Source organism: Strix uralensis, chromosome 1, assembly GCF_047716275.1.
Source record: "Strix uralensis isolate ZFMK-TIS-50842 chromosome 1, bStrUra1, whole genome shotgun sequence".
Classification (NCBI taxonomy): Eukaryota; Metazoa; Chordata; class Aves; order Strigiformes; family Strigidae; genus Strix; species Strix uralensis.
Genome location: NC_133972.1, coordinates 80961016 through 80988964, shown reverse-complemented (window position 1 = coordinate 80988964; position 27949 = coordinate 80961016). Strand labels below are relative to the sequence as shown.

General features: G+C 38.9%; 1 protein-coding gene across 11 annotated transcripts in view; it reads right to left on the bottom strand.

The window, feature by feature from the left end:
* Nucleotides 1-5: 5 nt before the first annotated feature.
* LOC141945177 (uncharacterized) overlaps nt 6-27949 on the bottom strand; it is a 29401-nt gene continuing 1457 nt past the window's right edge. Inside the window, exons 1-5 of one of the 11 annotated variants that reach the window (XM_074872912.1) lie at nt 27606-27831; nt 26005-27140; nt 22677-22826; nt 19113-19248; nt 6-18203 (exon numbers count right to left, since the gene is read on the bottom strand). In XM_074872912.1, the coding sequence (XP_074729013.1) occupies nt 13539-14558 (1020 nt within the window). In that variant the 5' untranslated portion in view covers nt 14559-18203; nt 19113-19248; nt 22677-22826; nt 26005-27140; nt 27606-27831 and the 3' untranslated portion in view covers nt 6-13538. The other 10 variants (XM_074872917.1, XM_074872955.1, XM_074872967.1 and 7 more) reach the window with 10 other exon arrangements.

The following is a 27949-nucleotide window of genomic DNA, read 5'->3' as shown; positions in this document are numbered from 1 at the left end:
AGTAGTTTCAGACAGGTTTATCATTTATTCTTACAGACACTGGTTAAAACATTCACTTCCTGATCCCATAGACTCTCATGACATAATAAGTTTTTAACTTATGAAAGAGCAATTCTATTAACTTCGATGGAACTAGTTCCACAGTGAAAGTTAAGCACGCGAGTGTCTACATAATGATGGCTAATGTGCATCTAACAGGGCAAAACAGGCTGACAGAAGGAGGCACACTTAATTTGCAAGCAACAAAATCTTTGATCCCTGTAAGTAGGGCTGACTTGTTACAAATAAATTAGAAAGAATATGCTTGTAAAGTAATACTGCAAAAATACCTATGACAGGTATTACAGAATGGTTTATTAAAAAATAGGGGTTTAGTAGTACAGGATTTAATGACAGTCCCTTGTCATGCTTAGTTGTTTCCTATAATTAAAGTTTGTCTGATAGAAGAGGAAACTGGGTTTCTTGTGCCTACTACAGTAATGTATGAAGGTTACCAGTGTTACGCTCTGTGTCTGTGGAGTTCACCACTACCATTCCCCTCAAATTTTCCAACCATTATTTTCCCCTGCTTATGTATCAGGACATACACGATACTTTCTACAAAGTAAGTATCTGCAAACAAATATCTGTCTTTGTAACAAGGCCAGTAAGTGACCATTCCATTATACGTATTTCCTTCATTTTTTGTTACAACATGTGGATAATGTTTACAATTCTGCACTTTTACACAGCCACCACAAAAATTAGGAAAAAGCCTTTCTCCCTGTTATTCCGTTCACTACCAGATACTGTAAAGCTCTCAGTGAAGGAATTTACTTTAAGCTCGAGGTATCTTACCACTTTTGATAGGTGCATTTCCAGATTTTAATTCTGGCATTAAAAGACTCTCCAAAAGGAGCACTAGTTTCGTAATCAGAATTACCTTTATTACGACAGATAAAGAAACATTAAATTAAGCTTTCCCCCACATAAGTAGCAAACCAAAACTAATCAAGTCATCTCTCCACCAACCACTGCATATCTCAACAAGTGACTGGTGGACATTGGCTTATTTTAGTTTAAACCTTTCCAGTTTAAAAAACCCAAAGCAAACAGCACATCATTTGGCATATAGAGTTTAAACACACAAGAATTTAACATTTAAACAGCCTCTAAGGCTGCTAAGTACATACTTTCAACATGTACTTCAGCTTTACTAAGACTAGCTAATGCTCCCACTCATCACATGATGCACTCTGCCAACACTGCAAAATGAAATGTGTTAGCACTGTCAGAAATGTGATCATTTCCTCAATCAGTGGGGGCGGGCAGGAGGGAGGGTGGAATGAAAACACTACAATCAAAGCTGCAGAGAAAATCAGCATGAAAATGCAACATGGTACACCTAATACAGCAAATTAAGACATACAGTTAGTGAAGAACACATTTTTGGTTTTTGTACAAGTCACTACCATTTGTTTCAGTACTGCTTCACATGCAGACACAGATACTAACACCACCTTCTACTGGATGTTTTTGTATTTATCACATTAGTGTTCATACATCTTCCAGCACAGTCAATGTAGTACTTATATACAGAAAGAGCCATAAAGAAGGGGGAGAGAAAGCAACCCCTTTAAACAAAAAAGCCTTCATAGAGCCAAGCTCCCAACGGGAATATAATTAAATGCTTGACTTGGCTTTTATTAATGGGTAGGAGTGCAAATCTTGAAGTGTAGGGTGGTGGTGGCGGTGTTTTTTAAAAGCCAACAGGTTTACAGCATTTGTCAAACAGAGGGATTATTTACACTTATCAACTATATGAACAGAGTCAACATTTGTAGGGCCTCTCACTAGTGCGTGTTCAGAAGTGCTGCTGCAGAGAGCTTGCACCGACGGAGGCATAAGGGCAGATCTCACATCTGAAGCCCTTCTCACCTACCAGGAAATAGAAAGCAAATATGAAGGTTGTATTATCTTCTATGAGAACATAAAGTGTGTTTGAGAAATTCACAAGAATATCAGTGGATTAGCATTTACAGCATATCCTCAAATCCACAGCTTATCTTTCACATGATCTTGTTGCTAATAAAGCATGATCTTAGATAACGGTCTAGGCAGTTGAATGTTATAGTCTATTTTACCAGCAGACCTCCTACATCTAAATTTGGCTTCTACCAAAAGTCTAATCAAGAAAAACTGGCCAGAACAATTTCCAAATTTAGTTTTGATCCTTTTTTCTGAATCAAAGTTCAGAGGGCCAACTTCCAGCATACTCTATGTCACCAATTAAAAACAAACAAAAACCCCAAAAATCCCCCAGAAATGGGAAATGCAGCACAACAGGAAATTTTCAAGAAGCAAAAGGAAATTACATTAAGGAAAAGTAATTGTAACTTAATGAAGAAAACACACAAAGAATTTTCTGTAAAGATGGCAAGGACAACGTTTAGGTCACAAACACAAAGGAAAACAATGACTTTCAATACAAAAACGTTGAGAGGTACATTCTTAAAGGACTAGCCTTCCCTTTCATCTACATTCCCACTGACAATTTCTAATTTACAATATTCATCTTCATGTTTTTATGATGTATGAAAATTTTGAAATATTAGCCTTACAGTGGTAAACCTGAAATGAACCTAACCAGAATGAAACAACAGACTAAAAAAAACCAGAATCACAGAATGGTCAAGGTTGAATGAGACCTCTGGAAGTCATTTGTCTCACCCCCAAACAGGCACACCTATTTCCATCTTTGCAGCCAAAAACAAAAACCACAAACCAAACAAGTAAATACATTTGAGTTAAAAAATAATGAAAAATTAAAATATTTCAAGAATGTAAGTCCTAATACCAACCCTTGTATAGCAATAATTCTCCTCAAGACAGCATTTCATGCCAACGTTACTACAAGTAACTTTCGAGCTCCAGTTTTATTAGAGTTATCTTTTAAGAATTAATGCAGGGGACATTGTGTGACAATTGCATAGCCAGCATGATGAGAAAATCAAAGCATTTTTTATGTTTACCCCCAGCTGTCAATGGGGAAGCAAACTGGAAGAGGCTGATGACATTTTCAGGAGCAGTTGTCAGTGGCTTGATACCTTGATAATAAGTTGCTTTTTCAATGATAATAAGCATCTTTCTAAAACTCATTACATGTGTTTGCTGTAGGTTACATAGCAGGTCAGCAGCAGAACAAGGAATAGGAGACAGTTCTGGATTTGCAATCCTTCTTTTAGACAGTGACTTATTGTCTTTGTTTTTTGCAAGAGTTTAATTTATTTTGCGTGGTTTTGGTCACTTGTCTATTTATGCACCTGATCATCATTAACAGTGCCCAGCACACTGCCTAGTCAGCTTCCCAGGAGAAGTCAGTTATCTCTTCTTCAGGTATTTCTCCTTTTCCTGTACCTTTTGAAGCCCTGTCAGTTGCCTCCTATGTAAGCTAAGAATATTTAATAGAGTAAATGTCTGTCTTTGAAGACATGGCATACTCGCTGCCACAGAGATTGAGAGCCATCTGTCCCAGTAGCATGAGACGTCTATCAGCCCCCTTCACACCTATGGTTCCTGCCAGACATCTGTCTACTCTCCTCCGCCGCCGCGTGTGATGCCATGGCTCCAGCGCTGCGGGATGGAGCACCACCCACGTCGCTCAAGTGTCGGAGCGCCGCACTCCTGCCAAACCACTGCAAGAGTATTTTATTTCTTCAACTTGCTGAAACATTAATTTTGCCCGTGCGGACAAAGGCAGATATTCCCTATTCACTACGCTGCCAGGTCCTATAGGATGAGTTCTCCACAAGCTGATGTATTTAAATATTATCACAAGCAGCTAATTGGCTCCCCACTGTCCTGTCCACCCAGTCACTGCACACATCAAGTAGCAGTTTCGGAAGGCCATTAACCCAACATAGCATGTTCCCATCCTATTCATTCAGTTAAACTTATTTTCTAATCCTGTAAAATGCTCGATTCAGAAGAAAGGAGAAAGGCTTCACTTTCTAAATACCAACAAGATGGAACAGATCCAACAGCTCCAAGCAGACAGTGCTACAAAGTACATTCTTTTATGTAATTCAGAATTTCTAAGGCAAGTGCCTTTTTTGGCAGAATGATGGACTTAATATAACTATGGCAACACAAAGTCTATGTAAACAAATCACTTGACCAAGACAGAAGGAACCCCAGAGCATCAGTCTGGGGGTTTGGGCCTCTGAGGCTGGGCCTTTGATAAAGGTTCAACATTTAAAACAGAAAACTGAAGCAGGAAGCTTTCCAGAAAGCGAAAGGGAATGTAGCCAAGGTGGACAAACAACAATCTATTACATTAAATATCTTGAAATATGCCAATATGTGCAAGTTGGTTTAAAAAGTTTTGAGAAGACATTCCCATTCTTTCCTGGCCATGGAGTACCAGTACAGAAAAAAATTTCTGAAATGGTTGAAGTCTACATCCTTCTGAGCTAGCAAAGATACCCTTTTCGGTTAAGGAGCGAGGGACATAAACTGTCCTTGTCTTTGCACTGTCTATACCTTTACATAACCGTCTTCTGAATATAAATCCTAAACCAGGATCAAACATATCCTTAAAGAACAATATCCCTAAATGCCATTAAAAAAAAAAAAGGTTAAAAATTTGCCAGTTTTGTTAAATTAGGGTTACTGATTTAACAGGGTCAGTGTTTGGTTTTTGCATATTCAGTGTAAGAGGGAGAACTACCAATAGGTAAAAAAATATCCCTTTTCTCTAGAAATCCTTTTCATGTCCTACACAGCATCCAATATTCAACAGTACAGTCCATTTTTTTTCTCTCTAAGCAGTTTACCTAAGTGGTAACATAAAGAAGAAATAGACATAATCCACCTGTATGCATTTGCATTTGCTGTATCAGAGCCTGGTTTCGTACTTGCAGGGCTGGCAGTGGATGCCAGCCTGTGTTCCCATGTGTTTCTGCAGAGCTAACTATAAGAACACTTCCTGTCAGAAAAGAAATGAACCTTGTCACAGCTGGAAAATCATCATCTATTCTTCCTGTGTAAGTGTTCTGAAGGGATGACATTTCTCAGTTCCTGTGTTAATTTAGGCTTTTAATGCCTTTTTATCAGGAGTATTTAAGGCTATTAGTTAGGAAAGATTGATATCACTATGGGAGAGATGAGAGCACAAAGATTCCTATCAGACCTGTCTACAATCAAATACTTCAGTTATTATTTCATTATCTTTCAATTATTTATTTATATTCTCAGAATGACATACTCTGCTGTGTTGAAGTAATTTACTAGCAGCCAATATTGCATAATGCAACATGATCATATTGGATTGTTATATTTTGATGTCTGAATGGTCCACCTAAGTTTTCTAGAAACTTATTGTCTGGATGAAAAAGACAGATTCTACCTTCTCCACTGCATGACCTGCCACTCTTTCAGGTCTGCAAGAAGAATGTATTTAAAAGGAAAATTAATGCATATGAAAATTATATGTATGCTTATATACAAAGAGAGGATTCCTAGGGAACAAAACTGTAAAACGTTTGAAAAGGCCTACACAGATCACAGATCGGCTGTTCCAAATTCCTTGATTTTCCAGATTCTTCCCCGCACCATGCTTAGAACACCTCAAAACCATTGAACTCTATGTCTCAAGCACTTAAAAGTTCCTCAAAACTCAGCAACAAGAGAAGAAGCACTGGCTGGTCACAAATTGAAACACAAGTCTATAATGCTGTAAGGTCACATCTTTAATGCACAATCATTTCAAAAGGAGAAATATAAGCATGGAAGAACTTTAAAATCCTTGTCCTGTGGAAGTCAACTATAGGAGGTTTAAAACGTGCTTACATTTCTATCCAGATTATTGATCAGCACTCAGCAAAAGGAAACAACATCCTTTCAAATCACACCTGTAAATAATTAATTACTAAGTAAATACTATTCCCAAATACATGCACTTCATTCACATTAGATTTAATAAACAGGACTACTCATTCTTTTAACACTCTATAATGAAAACACATTTTCATGACACATTTGTGAAAGTAATTAAAGTCCTGCTATTTTGAAAACAAAGTATTTTAGAAAACAATGAAATTACTTTATATTGTACTCAAGACTTCTACTGGTAAAAGTATTCCTGCTAATTCTTAATTGAGTGACTCATACAGCTGTTATTTTATGCAACAGTGTTCAAAACAAGAAAGATGCAAAAGGGGATTTAATCCTCAATTATTTGTGTGGATTAACACCTTCTTGCACCAGAGAAATCAAACTTACATTGCTCAGAGAATAAAAGTCTTTAACTTGCATAAAGGAACTGAAGTACTCAGGGGAGTTGTTGAAGTGTTCAATGCATAGAAGGTGTGAAAGCTAAAAAAAGTGATCTCAGTAGAACCAAGGGCCTATATGGAAAAAATCTGGGATTTAAACAGTGGGCTTCAATATGAAAGCCAACTCTGAAAGGCAAGTTGTGCCATTCTGAATAATTCTTTGTAATAATTTTTCCCCTCTTCCCTAAACATTTGTGATCTGTCAAGAGGAAAAAACATCACCAAAAAAAAACCTGTCAAAGATTTAGATTCTAAACTCCTACAGAACAGACGGAACTTTTTTAGAGCTATGAAGCAAAGACCAAAAATGCAGAGACTAATTTCTGTAAATCTTTGTGAATCCAATAGAAGTACAGCAGTTCAAAGGTACAACGTGCTGATTCACAGGCTAGGAAAACGTTCTTTGTTGCCATTCCTACTCCTCAAAATCAGAATTAAAACTGTACTTTTTATGCTTTTAAAAGACATGTCTTTCACAATGACATAACAGAACAACCTTCCTTTGTTAGGGGATTAAATGCTTTGTAGAAAAGTAGAACTACTTGGATTTTCTACCTATTTGAACTACTCCTTAAAAAAGTGTAAGCATAGCTGCCTATTTCCAGCATACTTAATAGTTTTAAATGGAGATTTCAGAATTCTGATAATGTTGCAGGCAGTGCCTATCTTATGCAGCACTTGTGGTGCAAACTGCCCACAAATACCGATGTGTTCTTTTTTATTTAAGGAGAAAAGAAAGAATACTGTGTTACTACAAGGGTGGGTTCTATCTTCTAAGGTTAAGGAACGAAAGTCCAAAGGAACCTGGAATTGTAATATGGATGATTTAACTTTTCATCCTTCAGATATAAATAAGGTGTATTTGAGGCAGTGGGAAATTCCGACCCATTAAGACCAAAGGGCCTTAAGTACTCTTGATCAAGTTTTAGGCTCCATAAAGGTCCCACATGCATTATAACACTTGTGATTTTAATGAAACAGGCAAGACTACCAATAAATCAGTCTTGTTTGGAATCAGTTTCATTCTTTCCAGTTAGCTTTTGAACACTGATTATAGGCAGCTGATACAGATGCCACTACGATCTTCCCTTTTTATATCAACTATTGGATGAAACTCAGCAACTGAAAAGGTTAGACTGCCCTCTCTCTGCGGCTTCATGCTAACTACTTGATCTGTAACTTGAGAATTAGGGCCACACACTTTCAAGAAATTCATAATGGTAGGTATTAATCAGCACTTTCCCATAGTCATAAAAAACCCTATACTCCAGTAATACTGTACGTCCCCATAAAGTTTTAGATGATAAAACTGTACTCCAATGCTGAAATAAGACAATAAAATTTGGTAATATTGTTTAGTATCACTAGTACGCCCTGGGAATTGGGGTCTTTAACTCACATGCACTGTCAGCAGAATGCACAAGTCATCCTTGTACATGAATGGATTAATATGGAAATTAAAAACTTCACTATATTTAGTGTATTCTCAGTTTTATTTTCTGATGGGAGAACAATGGCTATAAGAACATCATTTTGAATTGTAATATTGCATTAATTTAATTATTAACTTAATATTAATTATTAACATAATTATGTATTTAATTTAAATACATAAAATAAATATTTGAAAGATATTAAGCATGACTTAGGTGACATTATCTAATTATGTCATGGGGTTCAGTTGTTCAGCTATTTTATCCTTTAAAATATACATACATCTAATGCCATAGTTATAAAAAACTTAAACCTTCATATAGAACTGCCTTTTTTGTAAACTTGGAAATAGCTTTTACTGAATAAATTCTACTACCTAATACTGAAAAGAATGAAGACTTACAATTCACACATTCCAGCTATCCTTGTAGCAAATAAATTAGGTAGAAATCACAATTTTTAACTTGTAACATCAGCAGGTAGTCTACACTGAGGATTACAGGCAAAAAGGAGCACTGAAAAAGCATTTGAGAAGTAAAAGCCAGTGTGATGTTGTTCATTTGCTGCCCCCATCTGGGGAAAAACAAAACAAACAAAAATGCACCACAAGACAGCCAGGAAAATAGTTGTTCCCTGCGTACCCTTACCTACACTTCTCTGATAACTCAACCTTGTGACAGCAGATCTTTTTCAGTTCAAAGCCATTTTTTGAAGTATCAATAGACTCTAAAAATGTATTTCCCAAATGATTCTGTTAACCTAGGTGTAATGAGAGACGATTCTGGGGAGAAAATGAGGCTACTTGCTTTGGCGCTCTGGAGCTCTGCGTAGCAGCACAGACTGCACACTCAGAGTCGCAGTCAGCATCGCAGCAGTATCTTTATGCCATTCTGCCATCAGCTATTCAACCTAAGCTGCAGGACACAGCACTGACCTGGCTGCGATTCACAACACGTTCTGTTCTGTGACAGGCTCAAGGCCTTTACTGGAAGAAACAAGAGACAGCCACAGGCTGGTATTATGGCTAATTGCTAGTTTCATTAGTTTGCTCTTCAAAGAGGCTGTAAGAAAGAAACTGTTAATATGAAGTTCGTTTTGCTGTACAGATAGCCCAGCAAAACTCATCAGAACTAGGTATGAAAAGTTCAAGTTAGTTATTAATCTTTGCAGTAATTACAGGCATCGTTCCAGAGAGAGCTCCAGAGCTCCAGTCCGTAAATGTTCTTTTTACTTCCGAAACAGAGAGGTAATGTATTCATCAGATAATGAGACATTTCATATGTAACCTCAGACTAAATTTGGATTGTCATAACTCTACTGGTTCAAAAATAACTGTTGTAATGATATAATGATGTGAAGTGCTTAACCTTATACTTCTCCAACTTATTTAAAACTGAGACAAGTTATTTCAAAATACCTCACTGTGAACATGGGAGCAACCTCTCTACCTGCTCTGTGAATCTGTAATGACTGAACTGTGCTTTCACTATGACACAGCTTGTTAACTGACTAAATTTAAAAAGAAAAAAGTAAAAAAAACCCAGATGCCGATGTGAAAGGTACATCATCAGCACATTGATCTGCTCCCTATCTACTCCATATCTACTAGCGCTAGTTCACTACAAGTAATCAAGCCTTTGACTATCCAAACCCAAACTCCTTTTTTTCTTTCTTTTTATTACACCAATTTCAGCAAGCTACTAAAACAGGTATTTATTTCTTTCCACATAAGCAATAACAACTTCAAACTAGGAATCTAGATTTGGTATAGACAATTCAGTCCTAGAAAACAGTGGGGTAAAGAAGGTATTTGGGGAAAAAACTTTGACAATTTGAATTAATTAAAATACACAACTGTAGAAGTCAGAAAGTGATTTCTATAGTTAAACTGAAGGTGTCTATTGTGAAAAAGTTTTCTAATAATGTAACGGACATAGGTATGGCCATAAACAATAACAACAACAAAAAGGACATCCCCAAAACCAAACTCACATACTTAGAAGAAACATAGAGAAACAAAATGTACACTAACTTCTCTACCTACATACTAGAAAAGCTACCGTTAGAATATTGTGTGATGTCAACTCATGGATGCGTGGCTACCACAGATTACTACCTTCTTTATCAAAGAAAAAAAGATCTTTTCTGAGTAGCAGGAAAGTATCAAATGCCTTCTCAAGTTCTCTTTGGAAGAGAAGATGCACTTGAGGTCAGACAAAATCTTACTGTTAACTCTTACAACTGCAGATAAGTGGAATTTTGCATTAACTGATGACATGGTTTAAATCCAGACAGCAGCCAAACACCACACAGCCACTCACTCACCCTCCCCTGACCTGGGGGATGGGGGAGATGTTTTGCTGATTAAGGATACCAACTAAACTCGGACACCAGAGTGAAAAGAGTAAGCATATTTTACTGGGGATAACTAAATAATGTAACAGAGTAATACAGAAAACATGCAGTAAGAAAAGGTAGAATAATGCCCTTAAACAAATAGGAAAATACAGGGGAAGGCATCAAATCATTACTACATGAGAGGGAGAAGAGCGATTAGAAAAGATACATCACCACTTGCATACGTTACCATCATCCAGATCCGCAGTCGCTGGGGAGCCCCGGTTGCAGCGAGGATTTGGAGAGTCTTTCCCAGCAAGTGGGAAATCCTACGCGGTGCGTCCACCCGTAGGTGAGGCTTCCAAAGTCGCTGCAAGCAGGTCCAGCCTTATATACCCAAAAATCAGCAAGCCAGAATAGCTGGCACCTTTGTTTTGAGCGGAAACATCTGGTTTCACTCTCCAACCAGATTCCCCCAGAGTCTGGCCAGGGCTCACGGAGGAAGCTAAGGGAGGTTCCCTGCTTATCTAATTTATTTATGAGCAAGGTCACACATCTGGTCACAAGGCCAGACAACCGGCTCCATGGCTCTGTTAACTTACCCACGCACAAAGAAGGATAAAGATATATTCAGGATAGACACGTTTTAGGATATCTGAGCTACATCTTTCATTAACGAGCATACATATTTCACTAATGATTACATACTAAGTCAGCCGCTTCGGCTTGGGGCCTGTTGTTCAGGCTTCAATACTTCAACATTTTAGCACTTTTTACATCTGCATAGGTGGTTTGTTATAACCTAGTACAATACCCACTAGCACAATGGTTATCAGTTATGAAGTACACAGGATTCATCTATAGGTCAACTCTGGCTTGGGCCTGTTGTCCAAGCCTTAGCACTTCAATCAGTCCTTTGACCTATAGGTGAATCATGGCTGTCAAACCATTTCTATGGTTAGTGACATTAGTTTTCGTTCATCAGTTGATGATGTCTCATCAGGCACAACTATAAATCGCATTTCCTTTATTGTGCGCTTAATCAACCGTATACCACAAGGGATTAAGCAAGGAATAAACACTAGGCCAGTGACAGCACAAAGGAAAAAAAAAAAGGGCATGTTTGATCCAAGGGTCACTGTCTTTGGTCCAAAATCCTGGTTTTTTGTGTATGTCACTTCATGTGCTGATCCACCATCTAGGTGACACCGGCTGGGCTACCCAAGGCCAATCTTCAAATCCGCCTGGGCTCCCGCAAACCCAACAGTTGTGGAGATTGAATAGGTTTGCTACTGTTTCTCTGAGGGATAAGAATCTGTTTTCCTAATTTGCAATTTGATGACAATAGTAATACCAACAACAGTTTTATTGTCCTCGTATCCTCTGTTCTTCATGAAATCAGTTTCTTAGATCAGGTGACGTAGATAACATCCTCTCCTGAATGGGCTGTTGCAGTAGATGGGGAGATTCAGTCGTGTAGAACCTATAAAACAAAATTCTATACCATCTAGTTACTCTTGCAAATAACATTTTGTTGCAGGGACATAGATGACATTTGCCTCAGTCTTCTTGTCTCAAAGCCCTACACACAGTATATAATTCACCATACTGACTGCTTTTTCCTTCTCCTGTGGTTTCCAAAAATTTTCTGAATGTGTGGTAGGCTATTGCTTTCTAAAACCTTTTCCCTCCTATGTACTTTGCTGATCCATCAGTGAACCAGGCATGTTCCTTTGCAGAGGGTTCTAATCTGTTTAGAGCCTTTCCCCACTGTACCGGGGATTCCTGTTCAGCTGTAGAATCAAGGTTTATTTCTTGATCCTCCATGGGGGTAGTAGCCAATCGCTCATGGAGAGTGGCTACACCATCCACTCCTACCTTAGCTCTATCTTGTATATATCATTTCCACTTTATGATACTTGATTCCTGAGCATGCCCAATTTGATGAGTTTTTAGAGAACTTTTTACCCATTGCATGATCGGAATCTCAGGACGAAGAGCCACTTCATGCCCTATCTAGGAGTTGTTCAGTCTCAACTAATGTCCAATAACATGCTAATAATTGTTTCTCAAAAGGAGTATAATTGTTTCCTGCCTCCAGCAGCTGTCTGCCCCAAAATCCTAAAGGAACATTTTCCCTTCCTCGTTTCTGCCACAGGCTCCAGTTAGCGTGTGATTTATTTACTAACACGTTTACCTCTCCTTCCTGCAGGGGCCATAAATCTAAAGCCTTTTGAATGGCTTCTTTAGCTAACTCAAAAGCAGCTTGTTGTTCATTCCCCTATTCAAATTCATATTTTTCCTTGTCACCTCATATAAAGGGGTTAAAATTTGTCCCAAATGGGGAATATGTTCCCTCCAGAAGCCGAACAGCCCAATGAATCTTTGGGCTTCTTTTTTATTTTGCGGTACAGCAAAATCCAAAATTTTTTGTGGGGCTTTAGGCAATATTTCCCAATGCCCGCAATGCCACTGAAATCCCAGAAACTTCACCATCTGAGACAGTCCTTGGGTTTTTGCAGGGTTAATTTCCCAGCCCTTCTGTTTCATGTGATCTACTACTAATTCAAGAACTTGTTGTACCTCCTCCTCATTTCCTTGAATCAAAATATCATCTATATAGTAACTTAATTGTGCATGAGGAGGCAGTTGTATTTCATCTAAGTGTTCAGCTACAATTCTATGACAGATAGCGGGGCTATGCAACCATCCCTGTGGTAACCGGGGTGGAAGTGTATTGCTGGCCCTGCCACATGACAACAAATTGGTCCCAATGCTCTTCTGCAACCAGGATAGTTAAAAACGCATTAGCTAAATCTATTACAGCATACCAAGTTCCTGGATGTTTCTGAACTTTTTCTATTAAAGTGACAGTGTCTGGCACGGCTGCTGTGAGCTGTGGAGTATGTTTGTTTAGTTTTCTAAAATCCACCGCCATTCTCCAGGATCCGTCACTTTTCTTGACAGGCCATATCGGATTGTTCCACGCTGTTGTGGTCAGCTTTAAAACTCCTACATCTATTAAATCTTTAATTGTCTGTGATATCTCTTCATGTCCTCCCGGAATTCTATATTGCTTCATTGTAACTAACTTAGTTGCAGCTGGAATCTGCACAGGAGGCATTTTTACTCTACTGACCATAACAGGTCTGGCACTAATACAGGGTTTAACTCCAAATTGATACTGACCATCAGAAGATTTAAAGTAAGTCTTTTCAAAATGTCTACACCGATTATATATTCAGGAACAGGGATAATCACTACCAAGTACAATCGCTTTGGGAGGTTTCCTATTTTCATTTCTATTTGTGCTTGTACAGCTTTAATTTATTTTCTTCCCAAACCTGTAATAATTACTGGTTGTCCTTTAAATTTCCTGGGACTCCCAAATATTAAGGAGGCCTCCGCTCCAGTGTCAATTAGGGCATTTACAGTTTGTGGGGACCAGTTGTTCTAAAAAAAAATTTTAAGCTCTACATGGGGCCGTCGGTCCTTCCGCACCCACTGCCCTGGAGGTTGGCAGTTAATTCCTTTGTGCTGATCATAATGTTGACTCACCTCCCTTGCCTCCCGCAAAGGGTACAAGTCAGAGAACGGTGCCCGATCCTCTTTCACCCCCGGAACTGGTGATCCACTCACGGGGGGCCCTCCGTGGGCAGATGGAGGGTCCCATTGAAGTTTGAGAGGTGGCGTTGTAGGCTGAGTTGTCCCTGCCTTCTTGGCCTGTGACTTTTGTCCTTTTTTGTTAGATTTATTCAGCCCTCTCTGTTTATATATATTCCACAGTTCCGAGGTCGAAATTCCATCAATTTTATCACGGGGCATACCATCCTTTAGTAAAGCAGTAAACATTTCCTTACGAGAAATCCTGTTTTCACTGCCTTTAGGGCTGTCTCGAGTATCTCGATTCCCTGCACTCCCTTGGGGGCCCCACTCCCCCAGGTCATGTAACTGTTGCACTTTTTCAATTACTTCATCGAGGGGATTCCCCGTTTCATTAATGAGGAGTGTCATAATTACATTTTTATATGCCCGTGGAGCGGTTTTAATCACCCTGTTTCGCATAGTGACCGACAAAGGATGCTGCATCATAAGGTCAGCATCTCCTACAAAAATAGCTGCTTTCATCCCTTCCTCTTTCATTCGCTGTATACAATCTCGCAAAGTATACCACTGACGGTCAGATGCCGGCCAATCATTTTCTGTAGGATATTTGGTATTACATCCCTGAGCAGCCAATGCTAACAAATTAACATCCTGAGTATTGTTTCGAAATGCATCTTGCACAAAAGAATCTGAACTTAAAATCAAAAACTTTTTAGAATCTCCTTCATCTAGGATTATCCCTGTAGCCCCCTGATCATGCAAGCGCACCATCCAAGAGAGCAGGGATTCCCCTGGTCTCTGTTTAAATCTTTCAATTATATCATTTACCTCATGCTGAGTAAAATCCTCTATTACATCCTTTCTCATATGTTGCCCATTATTAGTAGGATCTGCCTCTATCCTTCACCTCAACACAGGTTTCACATCTATGAGTTCATTTGTGGAACCTGCCGCATCAGAATCCGTAGAATCCCAAATGTCACCATCCCATTTCTCTGGGTCCCACTGCACACCTGCATTTTCAATCACCACACGCACTTTCGTACGATTCACTCTCCCTCTCCTTTTCCTATACTTATATTGTGCTACTCGTACCATGGCTTTCTCTGCCACTATCTGGTAAGTATCCAGCTTATCAGCAAGCAACTTATTCTGGCATTGCAACAGCACCATTTGACTCTGTAAATCACACATCTGTCGCTCCACCTGGGAGCACTCTAACAACAGCCTCTCTTTACTCTGGTGTTGTTTTCTATACGCAGTTAACAAAATCCACCCTCGTTTACTTAAATTTGTGGTTTCTTTTCCTTTTTCAATAGGTAGCTTTTTCATACAATTTAGAACATCTAATGGTTCGGCTTCCTTCAGCCAGCTCTCCCATTGTTTGCACGGTCCTCTGACCTTAGCCCACTCCCGGGCCAGCGAACTATAGGGAGGATCTTCCCAACCGGGAACATCGGGTGGACTTGACAAATTACCTTTGAACTTAAATAATGGCATTTTTTATTGTATCCCACTTCTGACACCAATTTATATTTTGCTGATTAAGGATACCAACTAAACTCGGACACCAGAGTGAAAAGAGTAGGCATATTTTACTGGGGATAACTAAATAATGTAACAGAGTAATACAGAAAACATGCAGTAAGAAAAGGTAGAATAATGCCCTTAAACAAATAGGAAAATACAGGGGAAGGCATCAAATCATTACTACATGAGAGGGAGAAGAGCGATTAGAAAAGATACATCACCACTTGCATACGTTACCATCATCCAGATCCGCAGTCGCTGGGGAGCCCCGGTTGCAGCGAGGATTTGGAGAGTCTTTCCCAGCAAGTGGGAAATCCTACGCGGTGCGTCCACCCGTAGGTGAGGCTTCCAAAGTCGCTGCAAGCAGGTCCAGCCTTATATACCCAAAAATCAGCAAGCCAGAATAGCTGGCACCTTTGTTTTGAGCGGAAACATCTGGTTTCACTCTCCAACCAGATTCCCCCCGAGTCTGGCCAGGGCTCACGGAGGAAGCTAAGGGAGGTTCCCTGCTTATCTAATTTATTTATGAGCAAGGTCACACATCTGGTCACAAGGCCAGACAACCGGCTCCATGGCTCTGTTAACTTACCCACGCACAAAGAAGGATAAAGATATATTCAGGATAGACACGTTTTAGGATATCTGAGCTACATCTTTCATTAACGAGCATACATATTTCACTAATGATTACATACTAAGTCAGCCGCTTCGGCTTGGGGCCTGTTGTTCAGGCTTCAATACTTCAACATTTTAGCACTTTTTACATCTGCATAGGTGGTTTGTTATAACCTAGTACAATACCTACTAGCACAATGGTTATCAGTTATGAAGTACACAGGATTCATCTATAGGTCAACTCTGACTTGGGCCTGTTGTCCAAGCCTTAGCGTTTCAGGAGAGAATTGGAGGGGTAAAGGTAAGGAGACTTGTAAATTGAGATAAAAACAATATAATAACTGAAATTAAATAAAAATTGAAATAATCATCATAATAATAACAGCAATAATAAAATATACAACCAAGTCATGCACAATGCTATTGCTCACCACCCACCGACTGATGCCCAGTCCATTTCTGGCTAGCGATCCCAGAGGAGGGAAAATCCTGAAGGCACAATCCCAGAAGAGCCAGAGCTTCCCAGTCAACCTTCATCTATATACTGAGCATGATGTTTCATGATATGGACTATTTCATCGGCCAGTTTGGGTCCCTGCTCTGGCTATGCTCCCTCCCAGCTTCACATGCACCTGCACATTAGCAGGACATGGGAAGTTGAAAAGACCTTAGCAACAACTAAAACATCTGTGTATTATCAACATTCCTATACCAAATCCCATACTGAAGTCAAACCACAGCACTATCCTAGCTACTAAGAAGGAAAATTAGCTCTATCTTGGCTGAAACCAGGACAACTGATAAAACTGGTGCTTCAATAACTATGCCTCTTAGAAACGTAGCCATGACTGCAAAGGAAGCTGTACGTTGTCACATTTTTTCATCTAGTTTATGTGGAGAATTCCAAGAATTCTTGCAGCACATCTCTTGGCTCTTCAAAGAGCACATCTCAGTGGCTCTCCTTTGTTGTTGCTTGTAACAAAATGTAAGAGAAAGCCTTCAGAAGCACCTTTTTATCAGCACCTGCTTACTTTATTCAAAAGACTTGTACTATCACAAACCAAGTAGAAGACAGCTATTTGAATGGGGTACCTTATTTTTGTTCAGGCTGTGGGCAACTTTCTTGTAAAAATAAGTAAATAAGTAAAAAAATGTGCCATGTTATAAATTGTTCTGAAATGAAGATCTACAGAGGCACTTGGAGCATAAAACAAAATGGCAAGTTTTGCTATAATACAGGTCATACCTACTATAGATACTGCATGTAAGTTAACTGGAATCCTTCTTTCTAGTTGTTTTTGTGTTGGAGCACACAGGATTATTTTCAGCCTTCTTTCTTCTCTTCCTCTCCTTCGTTTTGTGGGTTTTGGTTGTTTTTTTTTTTTTCTGATGGATTTGTTCATGATGTCCATTCACTTGATGTCTGGTTTTGAATACTTGATCCCAAAGTGAAGACAGAAGGGGTGTAGAAGTTTTGTGATTTTCCATATGCTTTTTCAACTCTTGTCTAGATTGACAATTAAGAAATAAGTTAAGTAAACTAATTCAAAAAGAAACCCAAAATACAGTATCAACTAATATTTTATATTACCATCGGTGACTGAAAGACTTAAGAATTTGAGATAAGATGAAAGACAAACTTGTACAGGGGCTTTTGACATACTGTAGCCCTTATAACTCAGTCTACTAACAGAAAAAAACCTCACTGATCATTCTGTTTTATGTTTGTGAAACACACACACAAAATGAAAAAACAGCTTCTCAAAAAAGCTAGACAAGCCATTTGTTTGGGTTGGTTTTTCTGTTTGATTTTTTTGGTTGTTCAGTGGGTTTTGGTTGGTGGTTTGTTTTTTCTTTTTTCCAAACTGTAGGACAGAATTAGATCCAAGTTGTTAAATATAGGTAATGGTGAGGAAAGAACTGCTCTATTTCACTTTTGCACATATTGTAAATACAATGAATAGACAGATGACTTACAGCAATGTTTAACTGCCATTCACACCCACCCTAGAAGTACAGATTATCATTCTTGGATGCACACTTTCATTATAAAATTGCCACAGTGCTGCTCAGCACAAAGAAAGTGAAAAACAAAATTAGATAAGCACAAATTATAACAATAAAAATGACAACATTTGGAAAGTCGCTACTGTGTTTGACACACTTGCCACCACAATAAATATCCCTGTTTTTTAAAAGTGACAAAGCAAGGAGAAACCTGATTTTCAGGTATCTCATTTGACCTGAATCCATTAGGTTTACCAGATTACAATGTATTTATCATACAAAAGTTTTATTTAACAATGTACATTTTAAATAGTTGTTTTTTCTAAGTTTCCTCGACTAAACTTCCAGTGATGGTTATACCTGTAGATAAAGAACAAGCAACATAATTTTATAATATAGTTCTTACATTGCAAGGAATTGATTTATTTTTATTATGTCAGGAGTATCCAAATATTAAGTTTCCTTTCTTACACTGTCGTTAAAATAGCATAAAAACATTATTACATTAAGACTGATATCAAGATCAGTGAAATGACAGTCACTTCCAACCTAAAAATACGTGCTTAAAAAAACAGTGCTGCATACACTTTTAAATATATAGTGTATTTTGTAAGACTAGAAAAAATTAAATAAGCCTGTTAGATTATTGAGAAAATAGCCAGCATTTGCTTCAGAGTAAGCCGAATACTTTCATCCATAGAAAATATCATTTGGCAGAGATTCACTTCATTTGACTCAATCTTTCTGGACCTGACTTGCATATTACTGCTTTTGTATGAGTTAACTATTTCAGCAACAAAGTACCAGAAATTTTCTTTTCACACTCCCACTCTCTCCAAAGCCTAGAAATGAGATATAAAAGCTGATGTTAATTGTTACAGAAATGAATCAATCTCAAAACAGTTGCACCAGCTCTGAAGGTGACTTGTAAAATCCATCAATTTAAGCAATGTATCAAATGCTCCCCACAAGAACTTGGTAATGTAAGACATTTCAGCACACTGCTGTTTGAAGGAAGAAAAAATATTTTCCTCACCCAGTGTCATCAAGCCTTATTGATTAAATTGTCAATTCCTTTTGATGTGATGGCACAGCAAGCATCAGGTTACAAATGCTGCTGGATTACGGAGCCTCTAGTGACTGGGGGAGAAGGGAGGATAAATTGCCAGTTTTATGACCATTTACAGATTAAAAAAGAAATTTTTAAGTCTCTTACGGTTTTCTGAGATGGTATATTCAAGACAGAATTACGAATAAACAAACACTTACCTGACCCTCCATTCAGTGTACACCAGCTTCTCCAACATGGTTCAGTGGTCAGTACATCACCAGCAACACAATATATGTTAGGATGTCATGACGGAGCTGAAGCCAGTGACCCTAAAGGGTCTACATGTCACAAGACCTAAGGAAAGACATATGTGAACTTTCATACAGCAATGTACCATATGGTCTCACAGCCTAGTAACTAAGGGCATACAGCACATACTGCTAAAGATGATAGCATTTTTGGTAATTTATTTTAGTATGTTAAGCTAGATTTCCAACATACTTCCTACAACACAAAATAAATCCTATATTAAAAACCAAACAAAAACCCAGTTCATTAAGGTTGCTACACCAAGAAATAAAAATTAGGAATTGCCAAAATTAAAGTTGCCTTGGTAACCTTAATTTTGTTGCTTTGTGTGTATATACTCTATGCTCACTAAACAATAAACCAAGGCTAATGAAGCACTACCCATTCTACACACTGAATTTTGGAAGGATCATTTTGGGGGAAAAAGAATAAGCTGTAAACAGTCAAGCCAGGCAATTGAAGATTTTGCAAGTGTACCCACTCACACAGAAGATGAATGTTTGACTTTGCAACCTTTATTGCAAGTTTTCTTGAATTTTTGTGGGTTTTTTTAAAACATGTTTAACATGTTTTAGGCTTTAGTTTTTGAAACAAAATACCTAAGAAGTTAAAACAAATTCTGGATTTCACAATGCAGAACTATATTTGGGCTGACTGGCATTGCTGAAACCCTTCCACACACCAGAAACCTTTGATACTTGAACTAATTGCCATTTGAGTAATGACAGCAATAGTAAATAGAAGTGATTGTGTACCCTGTTATTTTAATGCTGGTTCACATGTCTGAGACTCCAAATCCTTTCTGTCCACTTCAGGTCACCCCATTGCCTAAGTTATTTTCATTCTTCGAGACTCCCCACTATTTTATTCTCTGCCCACTGCAGCTCGTCATCTTCCTAACATGCCAAATGCTGCTCAAGTTCATCTCCTCTCATCATGTCCTATACCAACTTCTCACAGTTTTTCAGCCCCACTAGTCTTTAGTATCCAACTTTTTTTATATGCTCTCTATGAAAGAATTAAAAACTTTTGCAGCCAGGTACCAAGGAAAACTGGCAAGTTTTCTTAGTTCCTGTCCCTGCCTCCCTAAAACAGTTTAGCACAATCAGCTTCCTGCAGTAATGTATCTTCACTGTTCACTGCATTTTTTCAGAGCCTGTGAAGAGGCCAAATCTCGACAGACTTTTGCATTAGGAGCATGCCTTTCATCTATTCTAACATAAGACACCATCTGAAAGAGGCTTAAATCTTTCCTGCAAGTCATGGACTATCAGGGCTTTTTAAATAAAAGGTATCCGCAGTCTTACTGGTTCCACTTGAAAACATTATGAACAGAAGTTTTTCCCCCATATGCATTCTAGAAAATCGGTTGAATAATTTTGGTTGATCTGTTTTTGAAAGAAAAGTATCAGTTGAAGGCAAAGAACAACATAAGAAATGTCAGCCAACAGTTCAAACAAACAAAAAAGCAAGACAGGAGAGCAAGTGAAAATGTGTCTTTGAAACAAGCAACAACACTGGGAACCAAGCAGAGCATCTAGAGCAGTAAAAAAAAAAAAAAAAAAAAAAAGTAGTGCTGTTTTATAGCACTAAATATGAAGCAAACAGTTAAGATATAGAAGTGTAAGAGATGCAGGCATATGTCATGAATTCACTGAATTTCTGTTTTCAGGTGAAGGGGCCCTCTTTAATCTTGGGGAAAGTATGACAGGAAGAGGAACTGCTGCTAGAGATATATAGCCTCTACCACTATTAAAAGTTAAATTACAAAATCAAATTTGATGGTGTAAGAATGTACAGCTTTCCCCCCCACCTTTTCTTTACCCTGCAAGAGACAAAGCTGAATAGTCCTTCGAAAGTTGCTTTAGAATTTAAGAAGCATTGAAGTTAGCCACAAGTGTTACTCATTTGATGGAACCGAAGTAAATACATATTAATTGATAGGCTGCTATACATTTCCCCATCAGATTCACCCTGTTTCAGTTAATGAGGTTAACTGAAGACAGCAGTAAGAAACCAGAGACACAGGGACAAGTCTCTCCACATAGCTCTGTTCTAACCACAAGTCTAGGACTTTGTAGGTCAAGGTCTGAGAAACTGGAACTCCTAACAGTATGAACTGCAACATGCACTTCTGACATCATCAAATGTCCAGAAAGGAATCAGAAAGAGACCAAACTCTTGGTCAAAAAAGATCTAAATTGTAGATTGAACCTGGCTGGCCATCATTCAGAGTATTACAATTTTGGTGTTATTCCAGTCACAATTGACACAAAAGTCAGAAAAGCTTCAGACACGAAGTATTCTTCGGCTTTGATGTTTTTAAGCAGTACAGTATCTCCTACCTCCAAGTGAAGGGCACAGTTTGATAACCGTGGAGGTTTGAGCTCAGCAGGCAGCCAGATGCCACGTGGCCGGCCGTTCACCTCCCCCTCCCCCTCCCCCCTCTAGTGAAATAGGTGAGGGACAAAAAGAAGAGAATTTGTAGGTTGAATAAAAAGAAAGAATTTACTAAATATAACAAGAGAACAACAGTAACAATAGTGAGTCTAAAAAGAAAACGGGTAAAATGCAGCAGTGGCTCACCGAGCACGGCGACCGCCCCCCCACTGCAACAACAAGACCGGAGCAGACCACCACGTGCAAGCCTCAAGTGAAGAGCTGAGAGAGAGAGCCAGCCTGCCCACCTAAATCCCTGGGCATGACATCACATGGTGTGAAATACTCCAATGAAAATTAACTCCATCCTGGGCAAAAAACAGGACAATAACAAAAGAACCCATCAATAAAACTGTGAGGTAATAGAGTCTTCCTTGTATGAAGCAAGAATCTCTACCTATTGCAGATGGAAATAAAGCTCTCACTGAGTAAGATGGAGCAAGACTGATGAAGGAGGATAAACTTGCTGCTACTAATTTAACAAAGCATTTCCTTTTAAATTAACAGGTTATCCAACCAAGCAATTACCAACTGCCAAAATAAGCCCATCAGAAACTCAAATCAACATTAAAAAAAAAAATATCTAAAACCCGAGCACCTCATGCCCTGCATTCAGATTCCCAGCACTGAGTAGTGCTGCCGTCTTTCCTCCTCTACTCACCTAACAGCTGCTCAGCTGTGAGCTCAATGCAGCTGGTACACCCCACCACCACCACCAGCCTTTGAAAACAGCGATCCTTGTTTAGCACCTTCAGGCAAACTGTAAGAAGTCCCTAATCCTTTTACCCCCCTTCAAACCACAGTTTTAATCTAGCTTAATAAATTTTAAAGCCTTCTTCCACCAATTAAAACAAATTTGCTTGTACGTATACTTGCATTAAGCAAATATTTAGCACTGGGAAATTCACCTCCACTCTATAAAAAGCAGACAGAAGTAAAACATTTAATCAGAAATCCAGTACACATTTATAGTATTTACAAAGCATTTGTTGCACCTTATAAACTGAGCAGTTAAAAAAGTAAGAGATACTTACTGAAGGGGGGGTGAGGGGATAGAAAACACAAAAAATTCACTTATATTTGGAAAAAATGTCTCTCACATCTCTCACATTCAGTACACGGATGCAGTCTGAAATTGTAATCGTGGCTGCACAGATGCTTGTAGACCTTGATCCATTTCTTAGCTGTATTAAAAGCCATAGTTTCTTATATAGGTTAAAATCAGATTAAATACATTAATTTAAAATAGAAGAAAGACATTCCTCCACATTAAACAATTATTAACAAAAAAGTTCAACCTTAACTCCTATGTAGCTTTAAAGTGTTTTGTGCTTATTTAAGCAGTATGAGGCTGAATTTGGCTGAGATGCACAGTATTTCAGAAGAAAGCAATTATTAATTATGAAGACAGAATTTGACCCTGGGGGCTCTGGTGGCAAAAGCAAGGTTAGCTCAGCTCTAAGGATGCTCAATGCACTCCTCTCCCTTGATGTCAAAACAGAACAAAAAAAAAAAAAACCAGGATAACAAGCAGTTCTCAAAGATTTCAAACCACAATTTAAAATAAATTAGAAAAATATATACTTGCAGTGGAGTTATTCTGATGTGAATTATGGAGCATATGAAATATATTGAAGGAACGGATACATAGGAAACATCAAAATACCCAAGCTTCAAAGGATTATTTTTAGCGGTGAGATGCAATTACACTTTACTTGTCCATTTTCTTCTAAACACATCTGCTGAGAGTCTAAATTTGGTCTGGAGAAAGTACTGGTTGGAGGTTGTGGGTTTTGCATAGAGGATTTCTGTTTAACGGGAAATGCAATCAAGACCACTGACCCTTTCCTGTAAAGCTTTTAATATAAAAATCACTCAACTTTGTAGCAACTTCTGGACTTTTTTTTAAGGTTTAAGATTCAAAGACCAAAAATGATGACAGGCAGTGTGATCAGTCTTTCAGATCTTTTGCCTCTTTAACCCTGATGCAGATGGTAAACTGAAACTATACAGCTTACACAAATATTGACAACTGTTTTAATTTAGACAAGTAAACAACAAAATAACATTGCATAATCGTATACAAGAATCTCTCAGCACGACAAATTGATAGTTTTGTCCTAAATAAGAAATTAAGAAGAAACTTCAGTATACTCCACCGAGGTATTTTAGCAATTTGTACATTTTTTTCCACTAACCAGTGAGGCTTTCATCTAGGCTGAAAGTTACAAGCATGCTGTAGTAAATAATGTTAGCAATTACAGCTAAAACTTGACACTAAGTGCTTAGTGCTTAGCACAAGCTTAGTGCTAAGAAGCTACAGTTAAAATTCAGTTCAAAAACTATCCCCATAGCAAGCAGGAAGGCTTGCATACCCATTGTATCCACTCCACAAGCACAATAAATTGGCAGACAACAGTTCTTTGTAATGTTACAGTAAAGCTCTCTTTAACGGAATGAACATCTGAAGAATACTAGCAAGCTGAAGACTTCTCACAATTTCTTTAATGTTTCTTCTCCACCTCAAAAATGTATAGAAATTAGCAGTGTTAAATAGATATTTAGAAAGGCTTCCTTTGCTCACATTTATCACAAAAATGAAAACAATATTCAAAACACATATTTACAATTCTATAATACTACCAATAGCTTAAAAAGTTAAGTATTTCATCTACTAAATTGTTCAACAGGAAGCTAAAATTAAGTAAGCTTTCTGCATATGTTCACAGTGAATGGTAAATTATCATCTTCAAAATTCATTGTCCCCAGATGTGATGGAAACTGTCACAAAAGTATCCCATAAAACATAGTCCCAGGTTGTTCTCTCACTACAGTTGTAAGGGAGATAGATTCCCTGCCCCCCTCCCCAAAAAGGAAAGAAATTACTCATTCAAGAGACAATTTATAATTTGTCAACATGAAACAGTTCTTTCACTTAAGAAAACGGTTTGTATAAGCACTCATAAATCTTTTCACTGTTGTAAGTCATCCCTATTTTGAAATACTGTGAGTTTCAGCTGTCTTTCTATGTGCTCTCCTTCCCAACCTGTTAAAGAAAGACTAGACTGCAACCTTGTTGTCGGCTCATGGTCACATACAATTGAAGTGGAGACACTGTATGTTGTTGTGAAGCAAATACGGTACTAGTTTTGCTTTCAGTTCTAACAATGACGCTTTTTTTAGTAACTTTTCCCGCAGAAGTTCTGCAATAACCTCCTATGAAAATTCTATCTCCTGTCCTTTTAAACAGTAAAAACTCAGAGCAACCCCACCTACTCCAAAGACAAAAACGACTTCAAAAATTAGACTGGCACAACACACAATCTAATCTAAACCCTTCAAAACCTACTCGGCAACACAGATGCAATGCCCGACCTGGCTACAGTCACAGGAAGCCCTGTTATTCCACATTCCCCAATGCTCGAACATTGCCTGTTTTCTTATCTGATCGCTGCCACAAACTCCAGAGTACTCCTGTGAGCCATCATCTTATTTCACATAAATTACCTGGGTTTGTACCGGCCCTACTGAGCAATCAGACCAAAGCAGTGGTTCACCCCAGGCAGCAAGAATTGGGTCTCTATTAGCAGCAGCAGATAGAGAAACTTTGCTATAATCAATCACTGCCATCACCTGCAACACTGAATGGTTAAACAGAAAAATGCCCAGACTACCTTTTTACCCAACTCTTTCAAGATTTTACCTACAGACTTGCAGGGAAGCACTAAATACATGGCTTTATTAAGGGCAGAACACTGGTAATTAGTAACAGAAACATTTTTACATTTTTCCTTCCTTGCTTAAATAAAGTACAATTGGTACAAAAGCAACTTTTGTAGTCAATGCAAAGGAGAACACTAGAATATCAGAATTGTGTCCCTTTGTGATTTAAGAGACACAGATTATGTTACTCTGCCAAGGTCCTCCATTTATAAACGGAGATAATATTTAGCTATTAGCAGTGTCACAAGACTTAAAGAGATAAACACATTAACCTTGATAGAAGTACCTTTACAGTAATGTTACAGTCGTTAAAAAGCTAGTAATATTGAAATTATTGGAATATGATGGTCAACTACTCCCAGAAATATTCAGAATCCAATATAAAATGAGACAGGATTTTGCAGAATGAAGGATCATCAAAAAGCAAATCTTTACAATGCTTCTTAGAAATTCTGCAATTCTTTTATTTTCTTTGTTTAAACCAGTATGAAGATGTTTTACTGTAGCTTCTCATGACAGCATTTACAACTCATGCTTAAACTCTCTAATAAATTTTGCACTGACCAAATAAAGTTATGTGCCCAGAGAAGTTTATAGCTGAGGCAACTGTATGAGAATAAAAAATAAAATTTGACTTACTGGTAAAATCACTTGCATAGACATTTAAACATATCCTGATACTGGCAAGCTACATGGAGATTTCTTATCCACTCAGTTTCAAAAGATGATGAATATGTTGTGCGCTGAAAGAGATGAGGTTTCCTCTGATGGTTTTTTCTGTACGCTTTCTGGGCACTTTGTGACATAAAAACACTTTCACAGATGAAGCACCGGTGGATTTCTTCTATCTGCTTACGTGATTTTAAATGATTTTCCATTATGTCCCACTCAGTCACGTGACAATAAAAACATTTAAAGCCACATCATGACCCCTTTCATGGATTTTACGAGCATCTTTGAACTTCAGCGCTATGTGGCACAAGTTGCAGAATTACCAAGTTCTCTCAGAAGCCAGCTTTAAGGCACAAGCATCTTTCCCATGATGACCTAACCCTTTACTGTCACATCTAGCTTTCTTCTGATTTTCATAATTTTTACACTTTGATTCAGCTTTAAGGGTTTTTATCTCCCCAGCTAAGGTCCAACTTCTAACACTGGAAACACGACAGAGGCCAAGATGCACAGACTAGCCTGCTTCTTCATCTTTGCTCTTGGAATATGAAAGAGAAGTCAGCACTGCAGAACAAGGCTCCTGAAGCTGCAAATGAGCTGCTGCTTCTCCGAACAAGGCGTTCACTTCGCAGGAGTGGGAGGCATGAGGATTACTGCTCTAACAGCTTGGGCCCATGTCACAACAGTGAGGACTCATTTTGAAGCATCTAATACACAGGCAGTAAGACAGACATTTTTTGCAAGATTTGCTTCATTTTCTTTATCTTCTTGGTTAGCCTCATCTCCCATGCTATATGACTCACTTTCATCTTGGTCCATTTTAGGACAGCCTGAAATTTGACACGCTGTATCTGTTTCATGCATATGAGCCAGATGTGTCCTGATCTTACTTTTGACGCTGCTCATGAACCGTCAGAGCGTACACCTGTATACCTCCACCAGAAACATTTCCACCAAGCCGACAATCTGGGCTTCAAAACACTCAAGCACAGCAGCATACAACTGGGATGTGTGATTTCCTCGGGGCGATGCAGGTTCATCGACAGGACACATTGGTATTTGTATTTAAATTCATTTGTTTTCCATAGCTGCTGTAGGTAAATCTACAAAAGACAATAAACAAAACAGTTAAAATCCACTTTATGGTTTCAAGTGTCTTTTATCAAAACTCTAGGCCACAATGAAATCTAGATTCAGACTCCAGTCCTGCAGATTTTAAGACTGTCTTAAAGAAGTGAGGGTTTTGCCGTGAGAAAAATGATTCCATAAATGATCACTCAAATCACTTGTTGAAATTAAAAATGAACTACAGATTAATATTACGGCATTTTTGTGTTAAGTTTACAACAGTTCCTGTTAAGAGACAGGCCATATTAACCTTAAAGCAAAAACGCTGGTGAGAAATCTGCACCGCTAATGCACGGAGGCCTCCGGCCCACCCACCCCTTCCAAGCGCACCCTCAGTACAGCCCAGCACCCCGTCGCTACAGGCCCGCCGACCCTTTCCCTGCGGCTCCATGCAGTCAGACGGGGTCGGGAAAAGCAAGTTAAGTGGAGCGACGCCTCACAAGATGCGCCAGCTGCCTGTGGAGAGCCCGCACCGAAGCGCCTGGCTGCCCTCTCCCGTCGCCAGGCCCTCTCCGAACCCGGGCGGCTAGAAGCGGCTCCTTTATCCCGGCGAGGTTCTCTGAGGAGACGCCCGGGGCCGCGGCCCGGCCACCTCGGGAGGTGAGGAGGTGCCACTGCGAACGCGGGTGTCGGGGCCGATCACCAGCTGAAGCCCTCCCGACCTTCACTCCGCCTCACCTAGCGGCGGCGGCGGCGGCGGCACCGAAGCCGCTCCCGCCGCCCACAGGACGCCGCCTCCCCTCGGCCACCCCCGGGGCGGAGAGGGCGGGACTTGCCGCCCGCT